Source organism: Micrasema longulum, unplaced genomic scaffold (assembly GCF_059751315.1).
Source record: "Micrasema longulum isolate JH-2025_06_02 unplaced genomic scaffold, ASM5975131v1 h1tg000291l, whole genome shotgun sequence".
Classification (NCBI taxonomy): domain Eukaryota; kingdom Metazoa; phylum Arthropoda; class Insecta; order Trichoptera; family Brachycentridae; genus Micrasema; species Micrasema longulum.
In genome coordinates this window covers 17732-43741 of record NW_028277495.1, presented here as the reverse complement: position 1 = coordinate 43741, position 26010 = coordinate 17732, and the positions used below count along the sequence as shown (strand labels likewise).

The 26010-nt window shown below is 34.3% G+C and overlaps 1 protein-coding gene across 2 annotated transcripts; it reads right to left on the bottom strand.

The window, feature by feature from the left end:
• Positions 1–1093: 1093 nt before the first annotated feature.
• Positions 1094–25744, bottom strand: LOC148282801 (zwei Ig domain protein zig-8-like). 2 transcript variants are annotated; one of them, XM_088224532.1, is made up of 7 exons: positions 25594–25744; positions 24793–25030; positions 3279–3466; positions 2993–3203; positions 2792–2919; positions 2475–2643; positions 1094–1932 (listed from the first exon to the last, which is right to left on the bottom strand). In XM_088224532.1, exons 2-7 carry the CDS (start codon positions 24851–24853, stop codon positions 1754–1756), a joined length of 936 nt encoding a protein of 311 aa, XP_088080658.1. In that variant the 5' UTR covers positions 24854–25030; positions 25594–25744; the 3' UTR covers positions 1094–1753. The 2 variants fall into 2 exon arrangements, with proteins under 2 accessions (XP_088080658.1, XP_088080659.1); XM_088224533.1 differs by having other exon boundaries at positions 2792–2913; positions 25594–25730.
• Positions 25745–26010: the final 266 nt, after the last annotated feature.

Genomic DNA, 26010 nt, shown 5'->3' with positions numbered 1-26010 from the left:
GTACAGTCAGAGGCTGGTTATCCATTTTTATCAGACTTAGAAAGTGTCAGTTTAAATTTAAAAAATAGTTTATTGACCAACGAAATGACTGCGAAGCCAAAATAGTATAATATTCAATCAATGTGATTATAATGCTTTTTGGGTTAGTTTTTGCCATCAATACCCTCTTCTGTGGAAAGAAGTAAAGTTATCCATCATAGCATTTCCATCTTCCTATTTAGTAGGGAAGGGTTTTAGTGCAGTAATGCATATATTGAAAAAATCACAAAATTTATTACAAATAAGTCAAAGAGGAGATTTGAGACTATATTTGACTAAACTTTAACCTAATATTACGAAATTGGCCCAGTCACACGAGGTTCAAAGATCTCCTTTACTTCTTTTTGGTTTTTAATAAAAAGTTGATATTGAATTATTTACTTATTTAAAAAAAAAAAAATTGGATGAAAACATACCTAAAGGGGGCGATTCTTTTAATGCGGTTAAGAAACACTGACTTAACAGATATTGCCGGCGCAACAACGATTTGGTTTAATTATTTATGATTGGTAGACTTCACCAAAAATCGGTAAATTTTGGGAGGATCGGGTTGGCACCCTACCGATTATTCGTTTTTTTTTTTTAAATCGCATTTAATTTTTATGTTCTCACCAGAAATTGAACCCGGAACCTTCCATGCGTAAGTCTTCACCACAACACTGCGGAGGCCGCCGGGATATTTAATACATGTTATATCTGTGTGGTTTCCCGGTTCATTATTATAATTAGATTGCTCCTAACAGCAAAAATTAAATTGTGAGGCTCAAAAGGGTGAAATTTCCCAGTGCCTGAGATCCTAATTAATCAACTGAGGCTCACAGGGCCGATAAAACGAGGCCCGAAGGGCTGAATCTCCTAGCATGTAACAGTCGGCGACAGTCGACAGTTGCCAGCTAGTATAATTAGTATGAATAGAACTGTTGGTCAATTTATTGCGTTACAAAATCTCAATGCGGTAAGTGCAAGTGGAGCAATATGGTATACTAGCGCAACTACAATAAGAAGCAGCAACCGTCGGAGGAATGGAGAGGACGGGAGGAAAATTAAAGTGCAATTTCGTAACACAATCATGTATTTACAATAGTCGGTAGGAATTACGATACAGATCAACAGATCAATAGATCAACAGATCAACGGATCAACAGATTGACAGATCGACAGATCAACAGTACAGTAAAGTGAAGTAAGTTTGACATATTTTACAGGTGAAGAACAGTAGAGAGATTGGAGATGCTACAGCTAGTCTGTACCGAACAGGATATAATATAGTATTTTTCGAGCCATCGTTGGCGAGATTTTTCTGCGGGATCACAATATTTATCGGAACAATCCTTCCGTTGCATGGTAAATTGTTCAATGACAATCAACAATCGAATAAAGTAAGAATCGAAATACACATTAACTGGTTTAACAAAAATTTACGTATTTCGCCTAATTTTCAAAAGGGTTTTATTTCAAATATAACGAAATCATAAATATTTGATAAATTAACAAGAAAAATAAATTTATTCTCGGAACATGCGATATATGTAGAAAACATTAAAACTTTTTATATCTATATTAAGGGTTTAAGATACGCATTTTATGTATACTCGATCGAATAAAAACCGTTAATAATTGTATCACATAATATGTTTTTTTCGATTTTAAATTTCAATATAGTAAAAATGTCTTTCAATTTTCGTTTCATAATTTATGAAAAAGTAGTTTTTCGTCAAATCACATCACTCCGTCGCGGTATGGTGCGGAGCGGTGGCGGCGGGGGCGGCGGTCGGGGGCGGGGCCGTGGGCGGAGCGCCAGCAGGAGCAGCGCGTGCAGCAGCAGGGCCGCCTGCAGGAGGCTGCTGGAGCCCGCGGGGGGCGCAGCGCCGTGCATCGCCGCCGGGTGCTCCCCTGGAAGAGAGACAAAACCAGAGATACACAAATCCAAGCCGTATTATGTTTATATTAACTGATTAAAAATTAATTTTTACGGTGGACTGGAGGAGATTGTCAAAGGCGACGAGTCCATTTGCGTACAACAACATAATACGTTACACATCGCAACGGGAGAGAACTTTTAATTTTTGTGTAGGGAAAATGGAAGTCTATGTCTATATATATGTAGTTAATTTTTAGTTTAACAACAAACGCGTAACGGACGGTTTCGGTTTGTACTTGCAATTCTCGACCCGGGTACAAACGGCCCGTCGTATTGCTGTAAACTGTAGCCGATTTTGTAGTTGACAATCAAAGAAAGGTTTTGGCCCGTATAGGCAACTTTATTAGCCGGTGGCGTATTATTACCTGAAGGTTTGAACATTCATTTTTTTTCCATTCTCTCTTCTTTACAGATGAAACCCTAATTGATGAATATGTTATTATTGTTTTTTGCTTAACCTAAGACGACGCTATTGCTAAGAAACAATATGCAACTAAATAGTTCGATTACAAACCGTTAAGAATGTGCACGCGCACCGTGGCGGGGGGTGCGTTAGAGGGAGCGCATGTGTAGTGGCCGGAGTCTCGGGGGCCTGCCCTCTGCACCAGAAGTCTACTGCTGGAGGCTGCACCCTTCTCCGTTACGAGGCTGATCCCTCCTCGAGCAGAATCGAAGTTGATAATCTTTAAAATAATGAAATATTCTTATTAAAATTCAAATGTTACTTAACTTATCGCGCTAATATGCGGACAGATTAAGCGCGGCGGATAGAACGTTCCGTAAAATAAAATTAAAATAAATATAAATAGCGGATGTTCAGCGGTCAGTTACCTGGTCTCCGTGTGACCATGTGATGGAAGGAGGAGGCTCCGGAGCGTGCCGCACGAGGCAGGTGAGGTTGATGGTAGATCCCAGGTTGATGAACAACTCGGGCCCGCCCAGAATCTCCGTCTCTGGTTCTTGGCAACACAACGAACATAAGTATGTAGCCGTAATATAGAAACAGTCACGATAAGTCACAGTCGTACTCACCGACTACGCTGAGGAAGACGTTGTGGCCGATGGGAGGGGTGGTGCTGACCTGGCACTCGTAGGTGCCTGAGTCTCGGCGCTGCGCGGGCCGGATGCGCAGAGCCCACTCCTCGGAGTGCGGACTGTGCTGCGCCTCGAAGCGCTGGTCCGACGTGTACGTGTAGCGGCCCACGGTCAGCAGGTGCGTGTCGCGATGGCGCATCCAGGACACCTGCAACAAGAGAGCGCCTGTAGGCCGGTGTCTGGCTACTGGCTATTGGCTATTGCGGCAAGGCTGGAGCGGTACCGTGCGGTTTCCCAGCGAGCGCACTCTGCACAGCAGGCGGACCGGCTGCCCCACGAGCCCCGTGAGGTTGGAGGGCACGGACAGGTCGAACTGGGGCGCGTCCGCCGCAGCCGGTGGCTCCTGCAGGAACTCCGTCAGGAAGCGGCGCGAGGCGCTGCTGCCCGCCGTCCCGGCTGGACTGTCTGCTCCTATGACATAGTACTATTTTTATAATTCAACACATCATCGATTCGTGTATACACTGAGCGGATAGATACGATCGAAAGTATCTCTTATTAGTCATAGGGCATAAGTCATAGGTATGGTTGTAAAATTACGTAATTTTACCAAAAGGCGCGGTAAAATACCGTAATTTACGGTAAGAAACGAATTTGACGTACTTATTTTTATTATTTAAATATATTCCAATTACGAGTAGCTTTGTTTTAGGACACCTTATGTGACTGCGAAAACCAGGTTTAGATCCATCTGGTGGTTGTCGAGATTTATTATAAGTATTGGACGTTCAAGGTCATGCGGTATGTACTTTTTTCACTTTTTTTATAAAAAAGGTTATGTTTTGAAACTTAACAGTATCGGTGGACATAGGGCCCTTAGTAAAACCTTAAGTTTGTGACCTTGAACGAACACCGCACATGCTGCAATTTTAAAATAATGGTGCCTAAAAACAGTTTTTTGTGTAAAATTACGTCCTTGAAGGTTTTATTCTTCTTCTTCTTATGGTTCCTCTCCCCAATGGAGGTTGGAAATCATCAATGCGATTCTTACTTTATTGGCAGCTGCCCTGAACAAGGACTGAGTGCTGCAATGGAACCAGTCGCGCAAGTTCTTAAGCGATGCGCCATCTACCTGCACTACGTCTCCTTTCAATCCTTCCCTGTAGAATGACTTGTAAAATTTTATATTTTTCGCGTCTCATCACATGCCCAAAGTACTCAAGTTTTCTTTTCTTTATGGTCTTCAGTACCTCTTTATCTTTTTCCATCCGTCGGAGAACATCATCGTTTCGGACTCTATCCACCCAGGAGATTTTTAGTACCCTCCTGTAGCACCACATTTTAAAGGCTTCGATCTTTTTTGAAGTGTTTTGGGTGAGTGTCTACGTTTCGACGCCGTAAAAAAGTACTGAGAAGACGTAACATCGAATAATGCGCATTCGGAGGTCTAAATTAAAGTCTCTACTGCAAAGAAGGTCACGCATCCAAAAAAAAATTCATACTTGCCGTGTAAACTTTGTCCAATAATAGTTGCAGGCTTTCCATAATATCTGCTAGAAGAACAGAATCATCCGCGTATCGGATATTTTTTATAATTTGTCCATTTATGCTAATGCCGTTTGTTAGTTCACTTAGTGCATTTCTAAAAATGGCTTCCGAGTACATATTAAAAAGGACAGGAGACAGAATGCATCCTTGCCAGACTCTTCGACATATGTATATCCGATGTCAATTCATCATCCACTTTCAATGCAGCTTTTTGATGCCAGTATAGGTTACCAATTATCCTTATATCTCTTGAATCTAGGTTGTTTATTTTTAAAATTTCTAGAAGTTCTTGGTGACATACTTTGTCAAAAGTTTTGGCATAGTCTATGAAACATGAATACATCTACGTTCATGTCGTGGCATCTTTCAACAAGCAATCGAATACAACAGAGAGCTTCTCTTGTACCATATCCATTCCTAAAACCAAATTGTGTTTCGCTAAAATTTTCCTCACACTTTTTATATATTCTTCCGTGAATGATTTTCAGAAAAATTTTCAGAATGTGGCTCATAAGACTTATTGTTTTATATTCACTACACCTTTTTGCGTTCACTTTTTTCGGTAAGGTAATAAATGTCGATTTAAATCATTCTTTTGGTATTACTCCGGTAGCATATACTTGATTAAATAACTTAACAAGATTATTTACAGGCTTAATTAACTCTGCAAATACTTTATCAGGTCCAGGTGCTTTACTATTTTTCATTTGGTTAATCGCATTTATCACTTCCGATTTTAGTATTTTTGGTCCGGTTTCTCCATTAGGTATGTCAAATTGTTGTGGTCTTGAAGGTTTTATAGAAAAAAAAATACAAGTCTGAGAAAATAAAATGTAATTAAAAAATTTTTTTTCTTTGGACCAATATTTTCCAAGATACACGTTTGAACATCAACTACATTTTATCAAAATAGCGGAAAAGCGGTATTTACACATTTTTTTAACTAATTATTTGATAATTGACCTAAGTCATCATAATCATCATCATTCCATGTCCGCTACCTAGTTGGAGCATATGGTGTTCACAAAGATCCTCCTCCTTCATCACTTTTATTCGATAAGGATGGCATGTAAAAGAGAACAAATCGACACTATTCAAGACTTATTAATATAACCAGCACCCATATGTACATAATTATAAAGGTAAAGAATACAATATATACATACATTTCTTCGAAACTAGTCGGTTGTGACAATAAAAGGGATAGATTTTATGAATCAAAATCTTGAAATAAGGGAATTCAAAAGTAACGGGAATCACGCTGTGGTGAGGAGGGAGAGTAAAAATACCAATTTTTCAATCCAATGTCCATTAAGAACATGTTTTTTTAGTTATTGTGCAAAATTCTGTTGCTGTGAATGTTTGTCTGTGGGAATTTTTTTTGTGAAAATTTTATTTCCATTTCGCCGAAAACGTGATGGCCGATTGTCAAAAGCAACGCGCGGCTGTGAAGTTTTGTTTCTTGTTAAAAAAATTGGATGCAAAAACTATTGCAATGCTTAAGACTGCTCATGGAGATTCTGTTTGAAGTAAAACCAGGGTCTGCGAGTAGTTTCCATATTTTTAAAATGAAGAAAGGTCGATTGAAGACCAACCCCGTTCAGGACGCTTCTCAACGCCAAGCACTGACGAAAACATCGACAGAATCAATGCTCTCGTTTGTGAAGACCGTCACCAAACTATTGATCAACTTTGTAAGATGTCTGATATATTGTGGAGTTTAATTCAGAAGTTTTAAAAAGATTGAAGGAGAGTATCCGGAAGAAAATGGCAGATCTTTGGCGCACAAGCGACTGGTTGTTCCATTATGAAAACGCGCCGGCCCACACGGCTCTCTCCGTAAAGTTGTTTTTGACCAAAAACGGCATGACACTAATTAAAAAAGTTAAAAAATTGCAAATCGAATGACCTTGAACGTCCCATACTTAAAATAAATCTCGACAACTACTCGATGGAACTAAACCTGGTTTTTGCAGTCATGTAAAGTGTGTTGAAACAAAACTATCCGTATTTGTAATATCTTTAAAAAATAAAAATTAGTACGTCAAATTCCTTTCATATCTCAAATACCGTATTTTACCAAAATCTGTTAAAATTCCCGTAAAATACCGCAGTAATTTTACCGCTTTGCATCTCTAGTCAATAAATAGGTCAGTGTTATTTTATTGAATTCACCATTGATTTTCAATTTATTGAATTATCATCCTTTTTGAATTAATGAAACTCAAATGTTTCTAAACGTTAAAATACAAACTTTTTTAAACACAAAAAAACAATATTCTCAAATTTTTCGGAATATGCATTTCAGTCGAATTCAACCCTGGAGGTTCGATGGAAAACACATATTCGATCCTAACTTTTTTCCGATGAACATAAGAGAGAATATGGAAGTGTAGGCATTTACAGGGCTGATGACCCGTCATTGGCTTGTTTAAGTGGCAACTTTACACACTGTGTAACATTCACCATTTCGCCACTTAATCTTAATGACTCCCTAGGGATTAAAATCCAGTCTGTTGTCTTAAATCATTCTGACAATCACAAAATAATGCAATTTAAACCCGATTAAATAATTTATGGTAAAAAATATTTATATCCAGGTACCGGAGCAGTAAAAAATTTAAAGTCCATCCGATCATTAAAAATATTGTATTGTTCTCTTGTAAGAAGTTATTTAGATTTTATTTTTTTTAAATGGTCACCCTTCTATAATGTTCATGTATATAATATAGAAAACGTTCAACATAAATTTCTACGATATAATATAAACTACAAATTAAACATTCCTATACAAACTTTTAATTATGACTATTTATTAACACTGCTCAACCTAACAACACTTTCTGAAACAAGAACTATTAATGATCTCATTGAACTGTATAAAATTGCAAACATTCTTTTTGACGTACCAAAAATACTTGAATTGATTAATTTTAGAGAACTGCTGTCAACATTAGGAGTACTTTATTGTTGCATTGCTCCAGTACTTCTTCCAACCAACAAAACAATACATTGATACCGAGACTGCATTGGTTAGGTAACACTCATGGAACGGCTGCAGACATTCTGTCCAATTCTTTATTATCTTATAAGTCCACAATATCAAGTTTATTCTAAAGTCAAACTATTATTGACAATTCAATTCCATAAATTAAAAAAATACTTACTTTTTTATTTTTATTACCTTATACTTGTTTCTTATTTATTTTTTACTATTATATCAAATTACACTGTAGTATTGGCAAATAGGTACGCATTTCATACAAACATATTTTTATTTCTTCTTTTTTCGCGATAATACAAAATGGTATTATGCGAATTTCACAATAAAAAAAACAGAATATTTATAAACATGCGGGACTATTCTTAATTTTTTAATATGCGGCTATTTTATTAATTCAAATGTTTTACAAACAAATAGTATTACATGTATCTTACAATAAAAAAATAAACATACTTAAATGTGTATACGGTCGTTTAATTAAGACGAAAGTTTTTAACGAAAATACCGTAGCAAATAGTATTATACGGTTTAATACGTATTTAAGAATAAAAAAACACAATATAAACAGTTACTATACGGCCATTCAAACACAAATGTTTTATATAAAAATATACCGTAGCAATCATTGGTATTATTTGTATATTACAATAAAAACATAATATAAATTATTATCTCGCCATTTTATTACTACAAATTTAAAAAAAAACTGTAACAAATGGTTTTGGGCAAATTTTACAATAAAAAAACCCAATATAAATTATTATACAGCCATTCTATGAACATAAATGAAAAAATAGGATAGCAATTATTGGTATTATACGTTATTTTTCGTATCTTACAATAAAAAAAGCAGAAAATAAATTATTTTCCGGCCATTTTATTGCCACAAATTAAAAAAAAATGTAACAAATGGTTTTTTGCGTATAATAAAAATATGTACATTTTTTAGAACCGTTTTAGAAGCACTACCATAAGATCAATGCAGGTTGCTGATGATGTGCAAGTGGCATGTGACGAATGACTGAAAGCTGAGACAGATGTCCGGTCAGAGAAAGCCAAACAGATAATAAATTCGGTGCAATATGTCTGTCTTGCTCTGTTGCTACTTTGCCAATAGCTATACTGCATATGTTAGAGTGAAACAAAAATCAGTGGAAATGTCGCAAAAAACTTATTTTTGTAACAAATTTATTTGGTAGCCGGAACACTCCTCAAAATGTATATACTTGTACATGGTCCATTTTACAACGTATTGTGTATTAGCTTTAACATTTCTAGGAGTTTACCGTGTGCAAGATGAATGTTATCTGTTTAATTTATCTATTTCATTTTATTCAATTAAGTTAATGAAAAAATTAAATTAAAAAAAAATTTTTTTTTAAGGATAACAGAAAATATGAAATAATTAGCTCCACTAATACTCAAGTTATTAAATAAAATGTGACTTCTGGGGGATCAAAGTCTCCCACTTCGATCCGGCTAGGTTAAGGAACACATTGAGGCCTTTAGATCTGAGAATTAGGATCACAAGACTTAAGACAGTAAAAAATAAGGGTGTCATAATCCATATAGCTACGAAATTAGAGCAAGAAAAACATTCTTTTGCCCCTGGACTAATGGCTTTGAATGCTTTTGGTGGCAGAATACCAAACAAACGTCTCGCAAGAATATCATTTTTTAAATGTCATATAGATTTAGCGCATAATTTTTTTCTTAAAAGTGCTTTAACTAATATTTATATGCAAACAAATGAACATTCAATTATTAAAAAGTGCCGTTTTAAGCACTACGCGGGCTCACGCTAAGGATCTTCCTGTCATTGAGCGTATGAAGCATCAGCAGTTGCAAGGGCACGAGCTAGTAGCACATGGAAAAGTAAACGTTGATTCAACTGTCTCTGTAGAGTTTGTGATTTTTTGGGCATAACAATTTGCTCTTATTGCCAAATGACAGGGCACTCTTTTAAATTCTTCAAGGATATAGCTCGAAACTCACACTGTGCTAAGGAACGGCATGATCAAAAAAATTGCCCCACTTAAATTGCTATGCCTGTTTAAAGTTCAATCATCCAGCCTACCATCCCACTAGAGACAGTGAATGTCCTGCATTTAAAGCGGCGCTTGCGAGGGACTCGGCAAACACTGACCATGAGCGCTTATGATGCCTTACTAAACTAAGGACTAATCCTGAACCGTCAATTTACTATCACGATATTAGGAGCTTGCGCTCTAAGATAGCTAAATGCTTGAGAAGCGTCCTTAATCAAATGTCATATAAAGTTATAGTTATACTCACTGAAACGTGGCTAAATGATAGCATTTTAATGGTCCAAATCCAAAACCCAAGATGCAATCAAGTATTAAGGAAAAAGAAAAATACTGGCCAATCAAGGAGAGGTGGTTTCCTCTTAGCATGTATAATTAAATTAGATCTTCAAGCGAAAATTTGATAAAAATCTTGGAATTCATGAAGAAGACATGTGGGTAAAAGACGTGTTAAACAGTTCTACGTTACAAATTAATGTTATTTATATCCCACTTAAAGCTTCAGTAAGATGACACATTCCTCTATTAGAAAATATTATTTGTCTTCATAAATTCCTAAGTAACAATGAAATATTAATTATTGAAGATTTTAATTGACAGCCCTCACATAAATCAGTGCACAAAGAAATTGTGCACTTTGAGGAACTTTTTGCGCGTAAACAAATCCACCACATTTTAAACATATTTAGAAGAACATTAGACCTGGTTTTGACAAATTCTGAGGTTGATGTGAAGAGGGCCAACTCAAGATCCTTATCATAATTGAAATGACTACGAAGTAATGACTTGAAAAAGATATTGACTTAAAACAGAAGAGGCGAAAGACAGATCGTGTTGATAATGATATTAGATAGTCAGCTGATGTACTACGAGGATGAAACTTCAATCATGGGGACTTTTCGTCTTTGTATATGAGTCTGCGAGGCCACGAATGGCAAGATCTTTCGAATTTCAGAAATGTAGATGAAATGTTGGACTGCTGAAAAGAAATAATAGAACATTGTATATTTATTTCAGTACACGTCAGTATCGTGGTGTAATGGTTAGCGCATTTGTCTACCATGCAAGAGATCTCGGGTTCGATTCCCGGCGTGGTGTGTATGAAACATTATATAAATGGGTGTTTTTACCCAAGAATATTTCATTGTCCCTAGAGTGGTACCTGAAGCGTCAGACTGATCACCTCGACTTCATGTAACAAAAATGATCAAAATACGCAGCGATTGGTGTACTAATGCAGTGCCCTATGGCGCGAAAAGGAATGATGATGATGATGTACTTCGAGAGAAATAATGTACCTCGTGTAAAACGCTTGTATCGTTAGTGGTTTAATCATGAGATTATTGTATATTGAAGACTTAGGGGCTAAATATAGGTATCACAGGAAATGGAAGAGATGTTAAATAATGGAGATGATTTCGTCAATCGGTCTTTATTATCGTTAAATTTTCCAATATTTATATTAATAAACATTTACGTTTTCGTGAATGTTCAGATTGAAAGGGGTTTTTGCTAGGTGGCAGTTTTTTTTGTGCAAATACTCGTATGTAGGTTATATTCCAAAATATTTCCTGAATAGTTGTTTTCTTTCTGTTTGGCTAAATAGAAACATAAGATTTATTTTACTATTTATGATATGACATACTTATTTTTTTTTTTTTTTGTTCATTAACGCCCAAAAGGCATTTACAAAACAAAACAACAACAAAATACACGCTAACATACTGAAGAATAAACACAGATATACAGAAAAAATATGTGAAATTAGTTAGAAAGGACTTAATAAAATATTTTGCAAAGTAAAAAAAAAACAATGATAACAAAGGTATGCAAGAAAAAACAGTAAGCGTACATACAAAAAATGCGAAGATATAAAATATGAAATAAATTCTGTAAAGCAAAACAAATAAAGTGTTACGGTAAGCAAGAAAGACAAATTTAAGTTAAATTAATAATCAAGCCAGCATAACGTTTTCATCGAACTTCTTGGATTGCATTGGACTAAAATGAATATTTCAAAAAATCGGAGACTAATATTTTCTTGCATGTAAAAAAAAGTTTGTATTTTAACGTTCACAAACATAATTAATTTTTTAATGGGGTTTAAGCGATGCTTAAATAATCTAAACTGACATTTGATACATTAAAAAAAACGGATTCTTACTCAAAATGCACCACCATTGGTAAGTTTCGCAGAGTTTGACATAAGCAAAAAAAATTCTTTATTTGAAAATGAATTATTATATGTTTTGGAATTCGTTTATGTAAAATATTTTGTCATTATTTTTTCCGACGTTTAATTTTTAATTTTAATTTTAATAGTTATAATTTATTATTAATATAAGATTAAGTTTGTTAATATTTTTATTATTCTGTTGTAATTTTTCTAATTATTAAGTTCTATCTTCCTTCTAATTTTACTGTAAGTTTCTATTTTCTATTAAAAAGGCACTATCAGGTTTTGGTGGGTTTTTCTGTTAGTGCCTTTTTCAATTTATGTTGAAATTTTTATTGGTTTGGATATGTGTTTATTATTACAATTGATATTTTGTTGTTATTCTTGTACTTATATTTTTCTTGTCTTTTGTTTGTATGTATATTGTTATTCCTGTCTGTTTATGTTTTTTTATGTTTATAAATGTAACTTGTTTTAGGCCGATGTTATCAAGTTTTGGTAGTAGGCCCTAATAAAGAAAAAAAAAACTAATTACAAGTACCTAGGTATCTAATTAAATTCCATATTTGAATATAAACATGTCTTGTTTTAATCTTTAGAATTCAATCATAAACAAGTATCTAGGTACCTACGTATCAATGAAAAGTCTTTTTCCTTTTGTACGGACAGTTTTTGCACGCTTTCACGACACAGTTATTTTTTTATTTTAATTATTAATTTATTGATTGACTTATACAGCCTATTCCAAAAATGATAAACACATGTTCTTATATACAGGTATAAATAAAATAAAATAAAATACAACCAATTAAAATTAAAGCTAGAAAAAAATAAATACTATTACTATCACAAGACGAGAACTCTTAGTCAATCACATTAGGAGATAAAACGAAGAACTAACCCTTATTACGAATAAACAAATAGCTCGAAAAAACCCAAAATAAATAACGTGTCCTTATTTACGAAAAAACGTTTGTTCAACCAGCCAGCAGGCAAGCCAACGTAAGGGCAGGACAACGTCTATTGATTCAGCTAGTTTAAAATAAATTTGAACTTAGTGATTATTGTATTATGTGCTGAAAAATTTAGTATTTTCAGAGAGTGAAATAAAACATCTGCGCAGCGGCGGCTATATCAAGCGTCGTATTAAGTTCATACCTGACTAAGAGCCAAATATCTCGTACAATTGAAAAAAAATATCTCAACGATGCGCCGCAAACTACTCATAGAAGCGATAACATAAACGATGTACAAAGGTGATAAGGTAGGTGAAACCATTCATTTTATCGATACAAAATATACGTTTTCATTCCACAAGATAACTACATTTTATTTGTCACTCCTTTTAAACACGCGTTGTACAAAGGTATATTTTTTTCTCCACGGATTTTTTTTTCCCAGTGGCCGATTTATTTATACATATCTAGTTCTGGTGGAGACAGATTGATGTCAAAATGCCACAAACTACATCTGCAAACTGCCACATATTTTCAGCTGAATCTATTTCTATGTACTGAATTGTATTTTTATACGATGCAATAATATTAAAAACGTATCCAGTGAAATAAAAAAAAGCATTTTCATAAAAAAAATTTCAATACATATTTTAAAAAACTAATTAGATATTGGAAATCAATTATTTTCAAATTGAAATACTCAAATTTCATTAATAATGAAAAAATACTCAAATACTGAAAAATTAAAAAAATAATGTATTCCTTTATAAAATGGTAATCTGTTAGCAGTGGAAGCCCTGTGTCTTGTAATCCGCAAGTATTTTTTCGTGCATACGCTAAGCAAATGTAAAGCAGCGTAAAAGGGCGCGAGGTACAATTTAGAGTAATGTATGTATAGTAAAGCGGCATGGTCATTGTTACTCTACTAAACGCGCGGCTTGAACGGTAATGTGGACTAGGCATGACGGATCAACGCTCGCTCCATCTTCTGCGCTCTCTGTGACGTTCGATCATTTTTGGGAACATTTGGAACATCGTTTGAACCGATCATTGTGCAAAGCGTCATCTCAATTTGATTATATCTCAGTTTATATTTACTATTTTTTCTGGCACAAAAATAAATACGCAGAGTGCTATAACAAGTTACAGTGAGTAATGAGGAATAATAAAATAAATGTTTAATACAACTAAAAATTATTTCAAATTTATAATTAACGTTGTACGTCATGTGTCGTAAGTTTAATTGTATGAAAATAGAATTTTGAAAGAACGATGAAATGTTTGTTAGTAAACCTACACTTTTGCAAGTTAATTAATTTTAAATAGCATTTACCGACCATTTTTCAGCGTGATCTCTGCCTTTTATTTAACCCGCTCGTTATATGCATTAGAAATATAGTTACGAATGTTAAAATGAAAAATATTTAAAAAATAGCACTTGTAAACCGTTTAAACTAACCGCAGAGCACGGCTTCATAGATATAACTGACCCACGAAATAAGTCAATTAGGAATTTTTAAATAAACCAAATCCCTACATGAATCGTACCATTTTGCGGTACCTACTAAACACGGTTGTTGTGAACAGTAAATAAAAATCATTCGAAATTTCGTGTTTTTTACCGTGTTACTGGTTATTATACTTCAATCGATACGCTTTTATGCACTGTACGAGAGAGAGTGAGAGGTATTCCATCAAATTTCCATTTAGTATTTGAAAAAACATAAACAATCTTAAAACAATTGACGATAATATTGAATGGTAAATATTTCGTAAAATAAGTAAATACATATCTTCTTAACGTAATTGCTCCGTCAAATGGCTTACGTAAGTTTCCTGTCATTTTTATAAGCTTAATAGATTTCCATGTGAAAACTTTTTTTTTGTCAACCAGAGCCATTTTGATTTTTGGATTGCTGCGAATATTGCCTATAATAGGCGTAACTGCAAGAACTTAAACTTTAAAATCATATTATGAAAAAATTACAATTTTAATTACTTTAACATATTTTGAGTTCAGTGTTTACGTTTTTTTTTATTTTACTCACATCCCGCACGGTTTACTTAGCGAAAATTAAATGGAAAAGTTTGAACATGGTCCTGCTTAAAATAATAAAATAAACCGCAGTCAATATTAAACTCCGATTTCTACTGTTGTCATTCCACCCATCAATCATGGTCACGAGTCAGATATAAGTGAGGCAGAAGTGGAGCTTTTGGATGCAGACAGTGTCATTCTGAGAACAAAATAGTGTTGCCATCACACAAGTTGCTCTAACTGATTTGCCACCACTCATTGGAGAGAAAGATTCTAAATTTCCTAAGGAACGGCAGCTGAAAATCGCGTTAATCATACAGCACATTCGAGAAGCAGACGGGCAACTTAAAATCAAAAAGATGACAGTAAAAATGATTTTATCAAATCACAAGGGGATTGCCAAGTTCTAAGGGTTGAGAAAAAATAATTATTTAATGCTCTCTTAAAATATAAATCTCAAAGCGAAAGTTTAACAATTGAAAGCAGACTTAGGTCTTGTTATGCGTATGGTTGCAGACGCCACTGAAGTAAAAAAAAATTTGCGGACACAGTCCTCAAATATAAGAACACTTTTGAACTACCATCTCTCGCAAGGGCGGGAATTCGAGTTGAACCAGCAAGGCTGGTTAAGGGCTAAAGAATAGTGAAGAAACTAAAAAAATAACCTTTGCCGTACTAAAACTCAAAAAATTACGCCGGTTCCGAAGGGGTCTGAAATTACCCCAATGTACCTATTCATATTCATATACAACAAAATATTACGCATTTTGTATCTTCGCATGGTCCCATCTGGTCCGCACGGGGCAGCGTATCTCGCTGAATGAACCCTCTAAGAAATAGTCGCGCAACAGTACGTGGCAGTCAGGGTTTCTCAAATATGGGTGCATAATTTTTTGGAAAATATATTTTTTATTATACTTTAATACTTTTATGGTTTAATGTTAGAACGAGATGTATTATTAATAGGTTTTTAAAAAAAAATACCCAATATTTTAATTTATATTTTTCCAATCCGCACCCAGTTGTGCATAGGGCAATGTTTTGGCACTAATTGCAGCGGGTATGTATATTTTTTGTCATGTGGAAGGTAAAGTGATCAGTTTTTACGCTTTAGGTGCCAGTTCAATATTTTCCAAACCCTCTGTTTTACCGGAATAACTCAATATCTGACGGTATTAAATATTTTATGTATTTTATATTTTAGGTTAAATATTACACATCACATTTCGGTAAAAAAATCAATGTAATGTAATTTGTCCGAAATAAACAAATGTATAATAAAAACTCAATTAAAAATAACTGCACACATAAATAGTGAAGCAAGGCTTTTCACATATAATTTGTATTGTTATGTATAACATTACATTACATTATATTTGTTTATAATATTATATCGACGGTGGAAAGGAAAAAAATACTAAGCAACATGTACCAACGTAACAGATGAGTTAATGAAAGGTTTTTTTTCAAAATAAAGAACACAGTATGAATTATTATACTTACGACCATTTTACTATAACAAACACAAAAATGCTTCAACAAATGTCATTTAAATACGTAGATGAACGATTCGAAAAACACATTTTCGCTGCAATTTTTTTTTTACATGAAAATATTGACAATACTATTATTTACAAACCTAATTCACGTAAATTAGATTATTTTGCAAAAAAATGCATGTTACTTGGTCCAGTAGTTATTGAGTCTGCAAAGGACAAACATACATACAATCAGTTTATATACAAGTTGGCGCAAACGTTGTCACCCGATGTACTTTGGCTGTAATTTTTTTTTGGAATTAAAAAAATTGTTTCTGCTTTTGAATTGTGTTTATTGGGCGCCTTATTGTTTTTTTCAATTAAATTGAGAAAATAACATTGGCCACTTGGCCGCCTCCAGAATTAATGACCACGCGGGCCCGATTTATGGCATTTTCCATCATTCTTACCTGAATTCCCGGCGACAGGTTCTCGCATTCATGACGGATGTTCTCTTTAAGAGCTTTAATAGTTTGAAGTTTGATCATGAGATATAAACTTTTAACTTCGAGAAATCCCACAAAAAGAAGACTGGAACGGTTAAATTGGGTGACGATAGATTAGGCTACCGTGAAATGCAGCCCTCCAAACATTGATTGTGGCTCGTGCAGTATGCGCCGTTGCTCCATCCTGTTAGAACTATGTAGTTCTTTCAATCCTAATTCACCAAACTTAGGAAAGAAAAAGTAATGGCTCAATAGAGCATGCCTCTGTAGCGCTCGCCGTCCCCAGTAGTAGTTTGTTCTATGGCGTTTTCGAAAAAAATAGGCTCGATGACACTCCCAGCGTAAACACCACATCGTTCAATAACTTTGAACGGGTGTAATGGCTCTTCATGGGTTATACGCAAATTTTTAGTGCCTCAAAAGCGATAATTCTGCTTATTCACATATCCACGTAGTTGGAAATAGGCCTCGTCGCTCATGATGATTTTCGATAAAAAGTTGTCTTTCTCATGGTCAAGATTAAGGATGGCTCGAGCGTAGGTTACATGCGCTTGGCAACAACTGATGCGCTGTTTGCACTTTGTCAGGAAATATTCTAGTCTTATAACAAACTTCTCGGTAAAGACCGCAGATTGATGCTCAATTGCGTGACACGTCATTATGTCGATACTCCGGGGTTTTCTGCGACATCTTTAGCCACACCCGCGATATTCTCAGTAAAATGGCTGTTTCGGGGCTGGTCAGACCTGGCAGCATCTTTTTTTGTCTGATACACTTCTACGCGAGTGGCTAAACGCCATAGTGTTTGCACAGTTAGTGTCGGACGACCGGGAAATCTGCTCCTAAATTTTTGCTGCGCCAACACTACCGACGAATTATGCTGTAAATAAAACCGAACAGTTTTTCCGCGTTCTTGAGGAATAAAGCCCTTCATGTTTTGTTGACATGTATTTTGTATTAGTTTATTTCACAAATGTCAAAACAAAACTGACATTTGTTGCCATTTGCCAAAAATTCCAAAATGATGGCATCTTCCGGGTGATAACTTTTCTGCCACCTTGTATATTGAAGATTTAAAATGATTTAAAATCAGAACTTTTTAGAACGTCGTACACACAAAAAAAAACATGACACGTCAATGTAAAGAAAATAGAAAAAAAACTAAATAAAGGCGCGTTTACTGAATAAAAAGTTATTCCGCCAGCTTTTCAAATATTCGTTGATGTATTGTTCTACAACCTTAGATCACAGAACGAAATTTTAAAAGAAATATAACAAACCGCAATTATACAACAAACAAACCACTCGCTACAGCTGCGCGTGAAACAACATTTCCTATCAAATACAGGGTGTGCTCCGGAACCCAAGTTGAAGGGAATATAAATCGAGTGCTTAGTGCTGCACCTAATGTATACATATAAATCAATGTTATTAATATATTGGTTTCTCTAGTTGCAATTTCAAAGTTTTTATTTGGTTACAAAAGTGACTTTAACTTTTGATAAGTGCAATTATTTGCAAGCTACGGATCCTCCTCGAAATATAAAAAAGGACAAATTTATTACGAATAAAATACATAAAGTTAGTTAAATTGACACTTTTTTTTTTCAGCTGAATTTAACTGACATTTGTCCTCATTGGTTGAAAATAGTCTTAGACAAAAATCTACCATAAATAACAAACTTCAATATCATAGACTATCAACGACTTATTACTAAATCACAAAAGTCAAAGTTTTAAAACTGTTTGTCTCTGAAAATAAAGACGGCTGACAAATGTTATTTTGCTTTCCATACAAAAAAGAACGATGTTATTAAATGTTTGAAATGCGTTATTTTTTTTTTATTTAAAAGGGCTGGCACTTCAACAATTTTCAAAAAGGCAACAAAAGCCTCTCAAGATTGAAAACGTATGGCTTGGAAAACATTGACTATTTTGCCGAACCTAAGAAAAATTAGATGTAAAAGTTTTTTACTTCACTTCGATGAAAAAATGTTACGATTGAAATTATAAATAGTCGACATTTTCAACAGTAAATTTGAGGTGTTTGAAAAATCTATTGAATTTGTTTTGTCCCATTATAATGAAATAAAGAAAAAACAAGAATTCGGAGATATAAATATAAATACTATTGACCAGCTACTTAATCAAGCAAATGAATACTTGGACGTTCTTTCGATGCGTGGCCTTCAAATATGAATAAATAGATCGTCCACAAGAGTAACAGGAATAACATCAAGCTGCGCAGATCAAATTATGGTTAGGTCAAAACTAAAATACAGTACCCGGGTTCTGGTATATGAATCTAACATAACTGACCACTATGCTACTTTTTTAGGAATAGAGCGAGGAATAAAGGCAACAGTAAATACCGTACACCAAACTTAACAGCAAATCAAAAATAATGTCATTAATTGCTATTATTAACGAGCTAAAGATGACAGGTCTCTTATGTATAAAAAATTTCTTTAACATGCTAAAACTGGTGAAAAACTATAAAACTTTACTTCTGACCACATTATGAACAAATTATCAAATGTGTATATTCCCTTATTCCATCAAACATGTTATTGTAGTTCTAATATTTGAAAACGGAAAGCAGTACTCTGTTGATTAACTATTACCGGTTTATCATTTTGTTCAGTTGCTTATCCAAATTAAAACAAAAAGTTACCAAAAAAAGATAGAACACATATTGTTGCGCACTCACTTTTCAAGTTCTGCTTTTAATGGAAATATCAATCAACTTGACCTGATGAGAGTAATAATACAAGAAGAGAATGAGAATACTCCAAAAGATTGAAGCAACCGGCCAGGATAATATAATCCGAAACCTTCCGAGTTCAACGCGTCGACATTTTTCGTTAATATAAAATTATGTTTGACATTAAAAATTAATGAATATTTTCATTTAGGAATAGTTCAAGTAGTATTTAAAAATATTTTATCGTCGGGTAATAAATTAAACTTGAAATAAAAATGCGTAATGTTTCATGTAATTTAATAAATATGCTGTAAAAACCGATGTTTTATTCTAATATTTTTTCTTTTTAATTTTCTTATGTGATTGATGAACTTGGCCTCGAGCCCATTTGGCCCTGTCATATTTTAACGTTATGGCTTAGCCGGTGGTGATTGGTTTCCCAAATGGAGGATCGTGGGATGAAGAAGGCGAATTCAAAGGTTTTTTTTAATATTTTATTAATCGATGAAGGCATGAACTAACAGTTGCAATATCTTGAGAAACGCAACTTGTTGTCGGACAACCGTTTTGAATTTAGGGAGCATACGGTACAAGCGATGCATCTATGCATAGATTGCACAGCCAACCTGACAAAAGTAATGACGGAAAGCCTAGAAATGCATCGAAAATCCATTGCTGTATTTCTAGACTTAGCAAAGACTTTTTAAACCGTTTCCCATAATTTTTTATCATCCGATCAGACATTTGCCGATGATACCAAGATATTTTAGGAGGCTTCAACAATTATGTAGAATTGAATTTATGCAAATGCTAATACTGGCATAAACAAAGTAAATAGGTGAAGAGGCTTAATATAAGCAAAAATAAATTAATTGATTTCTTGATTTGTTGCAACAGAGTGAAAATATTTTTGAGAAGTGAATATGGAAGTCCAGACATTTATAGGGTTTATGATCTATCATTGGCTGGTTTAAGTGGCCTTGTTTACACACTGAGTAACATTCACCATTCTACCCATGTTTGAACATCCACATTTCTCAATTTATTCCATCTGTTGACTTTTGTGAATTAAAAGAGCTAAATCTTTTTCTCGTGGGTGAGATTCCTCCTGCTGAACCATTTCATCTACTGGGAAACGCCTGAAAACAATTTTTATTAAGCACCTTCTCTAAAACGCTAAGTCAAAGTGACGTGAAATTCGGACACGTCATTCTAGATGTGATTTCGAAGTATAAGGTGCAATTTTTGGACAGAAATTTTCTAATTCTTCCTCACAAAAGAATCTAACTTTTTGACGGTAAGTTGTAAGTACGTAAAATTTAGAATCAACACGTAAAATGTCATTTCTAGATCAATCGCTCTATTTTCGAAACAAATATTTTACCTAGCTCAGTACAAACTTAAACTTTTTAAATGAGTACTTTTAACCTTATTTTAGTGCATGTTCAGAAATAGTGGTGTTTGCATCCCCTTAAACTCTGCATGTTATTTTTCGTAAATACCTTATATACTAAATAAAAAAATACCCATCAAATGGAATTTCTACGTCAACGCTGCTATTTATAAATAAAATTTGACTCGCCCTCTACTCAATATGGAAAAAAATTCACAACTTTCTTGAAGAATTAAAATTTAATACTAATATGTATCTCGGATTTTTCTTTTTGTTTGAATTCGTATGTTTTTTAAATCCTATTAATTTTTTGTGACAAGAAAAGATTAACCTTGCCAAAACTGCAGAATTTGAAAAGATTGATATATAAAAATACTAGATTTTTAAAAAAAGGTTACACATAATAAGCAAATAAGTTAAAATGTAAAAACAAAGCGCCTGCAAAGAGTGTAAAAAAAGTCGATTAGCGAAACAACCGGTCTGCGCAACTATGCAACTATGCAATTTGCCGAGTGGTTTAGCGAGCTATGAACACTTCACCGTGCTTTTGGACAAACATGTTACATATTTTAAGTAAAATATTTTACGAGTAGTCAGACTTTTAAAAGCTAATAATACATTTGAAAATACTGTATCAACAAGAAATTGCTGTATTATACGACTATTCCATAATCATGATGATGGGTCTGTGCACAAGATCGTACTTTTTTAACGGTTTCTTTGCAAGAATTTAAGGTACATTAAAAGCAGCTACGAGAACCAATAATAAGGGGTGGATAAAGACTACCCTGAAAATCATAGGAATGAAAGCGCCATCAGGCAAAACTTGTTAAAGAAATCGCACCCCTAGTTTTAGACTATGACAAGTCAAAAAATAGCATTCTTAGATAATTGAATTTCAAGTTTCATTTCTCCGAAAGAAATCAAAGAATGTGTTTAGTTAACCGTGTTTTTTTACAATTTGTTTGTCAGGATTTGTTTTTAAAAATGCAATGTTTTAAAAATAAAATATTGTAAGGAAATTGTGTTTCTAGTCGTGTTTTTGAGATATCATACTCTTAAACTAGACCAATAAAATATTTTAATCCAGATTTTGAGTTAACTTACCATGTACATTATAATTGCACTAACAAAAGTAGGAAATGAGATAATTTTTCTTTAAGATATGGTTCAAAATACAACAGACATGAAGAACATTTAAGATAAGGTAATATAGAAGTCTAGGCAACTACAGGGCTTATGACCTGTCAATGGCTGGTTTAGGTGGCCACTTTACACACTGTGTAACATTTACCATTTTGCCTATGTTTGAACATCCATATTTCTTCGATTCATTCATTTGTTGATTTTAGTGAAGTTAAAAAACTGAAACCTTTATTTTTGTGAAGAAATTCATCTGACTGAATTATTTTACATACTAGGCGACGCCTGAAAACAATTTTCCAATTTTTAAACTTCTTCTTTTTAGTTTGTCCAAATGTTTGTAGACAAAAGACTGGATTTCACCCCCTCGGGGGTCATTAAGATTAACAAATTACAACAGGAATGAAGAATACCTTAAATAAGGGAATATGGAAGTCTAGGTATTTACAGGGCTTATGACCTATCATTGGCTGGTTTTAGTGGCCACTTTACACATTGTGTAACATTCACCATTCTGCCCATATGTTTAGATTTGTGGATCTATCAGCTGATGGGTTTTACTGCTGCTGACTTTCTCTATACCCAAACAAAGTTTCAGCACTTAAATACTAAATCTTATTTAGTTTCTACAGTGTTTGCTAGAAAAAAAAATGTTTTTACCGGCCAAAGAAATATCATATTAGTAGCCCGACTACAGTTAACCTATTAGTAACATAAATGTGTAAATGATTTATTTTGAATTTTTTTGTAGATAAAATATGAAATTGGCATATAGGAATATAAAATGTTCAAAAAAATAAACAAAGAATAAGAGAATACCACGAATGATGAAAATACTACTATTCTTGTTTTTAAAATGATCTAACCTTAGAAGAAAAATCAAATCAAAATCACTCGCAAGCTAGAGGAGGCGTATTAAAAAACCGTAGAGCATTTCTTATGTCTTTTCTGTTCAGAATTTCAAACAATTTTATCGGTCTTCTACTTCTTCTTATCAACCCGTTTCTCTCCACTGCTATATATAAGGCAATTTTTCTATATTTTTTTGTCCTGGGCACTCTGTTTCCATCCATGGCGCACGGGTTCCACGACGTCGTCAGTTCATCTCCTCGGTGGTCTCCCTACTTTCCTTTTACTTTCGTAGGGTCTCCAGTTTGGTATTTTGGTGGTCCACCTATCGACTTCTTGTCTCGCCAGATGACCCGTCCATTGTCATTTTTGTCTTTCCACTCTTTCTGTTATATCGGTCACCTTTGTACGGCGTCTTATTTCCTCGTTCCTTATTCGGTCTCTTAAGGAGCCGCCTAACATTTGTCTTTCCATAGACCGCCGAGTGCACTTAATTTTGTGAACACTTCTAGCAGTGAGTGACATGGTTTCAAGTCCGTAGGAGTATGTTGCCACCGGCAGAACACGAGAGTTGTAGATTTTGGTCTTCAAATTATTTAAGACCTTCTTATTTCTGAAAACGTGTTCAGCTTTCCAAACACAGCCCAACTTAATCCGATTCGTCTAGGCAGTTCCGCAGTTTAATTGAATTTTCCCATTTTGATCTTGTGCCTAAGGTAAATGCATTCGTTAACAGCACCGATAGTTTGACTTCCGGTACATATGTTGCTAGGTATTGGACTCAAAATCTTGGTTTTGTCTATATTCATTTTCAGACCGATCTTTTGGAGGCTTCGTATAATTCTTTACCATAGATTTTACCATCGATTTTATCGATAGGCTCTACTTATATCTTACAGCATATTTTAATAAATTGTCCCCTTGAATGTTAATGTTAACAGAATTAACATTTTAATAATCCATTGCCAAAAAAAATATGCTGAACACTCTTCATACATCGTCGTTGCTTCAAATTTAACCTACTATTTTCCAATTTAGATATTGTTAATATGACATTTTATGACTTCAACAATAAACTTTTTGCATCACTATATCTGTAAAATTAATTTATGTACTATTATTATGTTTATGTTCTCGAATTTATCATAAGGGAATTCTGAATTAGTCAAATATATTAAGAATATATAAAATGTTATATTTATATTTGTGTTACATATTATGTACCTACGTTTTATGTGTGAAAATCTAAAACTGGATGCACGAGTGTGTGCTATCTTTTACAGATCACGAATTATGTCATACCCAAAACCCATACGACTTTTGCTCAGAGACATCTCTCCTTAATCGCACCGAGAGTATTCAATATTTTGGAAGAGCTCTCAAGGACAAAAACTATTTTCAACAGCAGTTAAGAACTGGATTTTCCCTAGTTGGAGGAATGTGAGTGGAAAACTCCTTGATGATTTTCCGAATGTTTGAGTTTACCGTTTACCATTTTAGTGTGCCATATATTTGTTTATTTATTGTTATTATTATTGCTGTGTTTCTGATCCTATATAGTATTTGTGATGATATACTCATGTGTCTGTGTCACCTAATTGCTCGTCCCAATTCAACACGGGACTTTTAAGTCCCATGGAGTTGGGAGTTTAAGTCTCATATAATGTGTGATAAACTGCCTTTAAGTAAATAAATCAAATAAATAAATACATATTTTTTCGTATTTTTTCGGTTGTCTTTCCTAATATAAATACAAAAATAGAAAGTTTTCTAAATTTAAGGTTTTAAATGAACTCAGCAATAACACATTTAGAATAATTTTAATATTATGAAGACAAATGTGATTTCTTAGATTTCATTGACCCTGATTACGGACGCTGTTATGCGATCCGAAACGTCGGAATAGAATAAACTTTACCCTGGCACTGTGGGTAACTCTCAGGGACAACATACTCACCCGCGGAGCAAAGGAGGAGCGCGAGCGCCAGCAGAGGGCGGGGGCCGGGTGGGGGGCGCATGGGGGCGCGGGGGCAGGAACACTCACATCGTGCTCACTCCGTATCCCATCTCACTTTACACTTTGTTCCTTTCAAAGAACACTTCATAAAATCACCCCTGATTCAAATCGGTATTTTGATTACTCGATTCTATTAAAGTTGTCTTAGAATTACGCCTTAAACGTGTTTGTGAGTTACCTAAATTAACAAAAGGATACTGTTACACATTTTAAATTATTTAAACTTTCAGGTAGATTTATAAATACAACCGACGTTTATGACAAAAAAACATTTTAAAAATATATAGTAGACAATAAAAGTACTTCTGACGGAAGATAAAATTAATAAAATAAGGTTACAAGAATGGAGACCGCTCTAAATATCGACATTAGCAGCTCTCATGTTTGCAGAGGGCTGACTTTTTATTAGCTTATTTCATTTTCTTAAATTTGCGTTTTTATTTCAGACGACTGACAACAACAAAAACAACCAACACATAACATAGTACGATTTTATCGAGCTTCACTAATTTGAATCTAATGTGCAATCTCATAACAATACGGCATAACTCTCGAGCACGATATTCCCTTTACAGACATTCCCTGATGTACTTCCGATCCGGTTTTTTAATTATTAAAAGCGATCTATAAGACAGTTTGAAAGTTTTTAACTAGTTTGGAATCTTTATTATTTTTAACACATGTCACGCCATAAACGTAAATCACTAAAGAATTATATTAATTCAGAGCGTTTATTCCTACATAATATTTCATAAATTTTGTGTATGCGAAATTCGAAACTGTTTCACGAGATACACACACTGCTCGCGAATACGTCACTGCGATTTTGTCTGACGAGAGGCGAGAGGAGCGCACCGCACGGCGACAAGAGTTGTACTGGCGCCTGCACCCCCTCTCCTTCCCAACCCGCGCGGCGCCTGCGCCCGGTCGCAATTTATTCTTACCTTTTTGTAAACCATTTGATTCTTGATTGAGATTAATCTCATCGAGTTTTATGTTTTCACGAAATTGTAAAAAAAGTATTATCGTGTCAGCACCTGCCCGCATGCTCACTTGACACCTTGACACCTTGACACCTATACCATACTACGGGTATTATAAGGCAAAAGATGATGATTTAGGAAGAATTACTTACATCAATCAAGTGAACGCATCAGA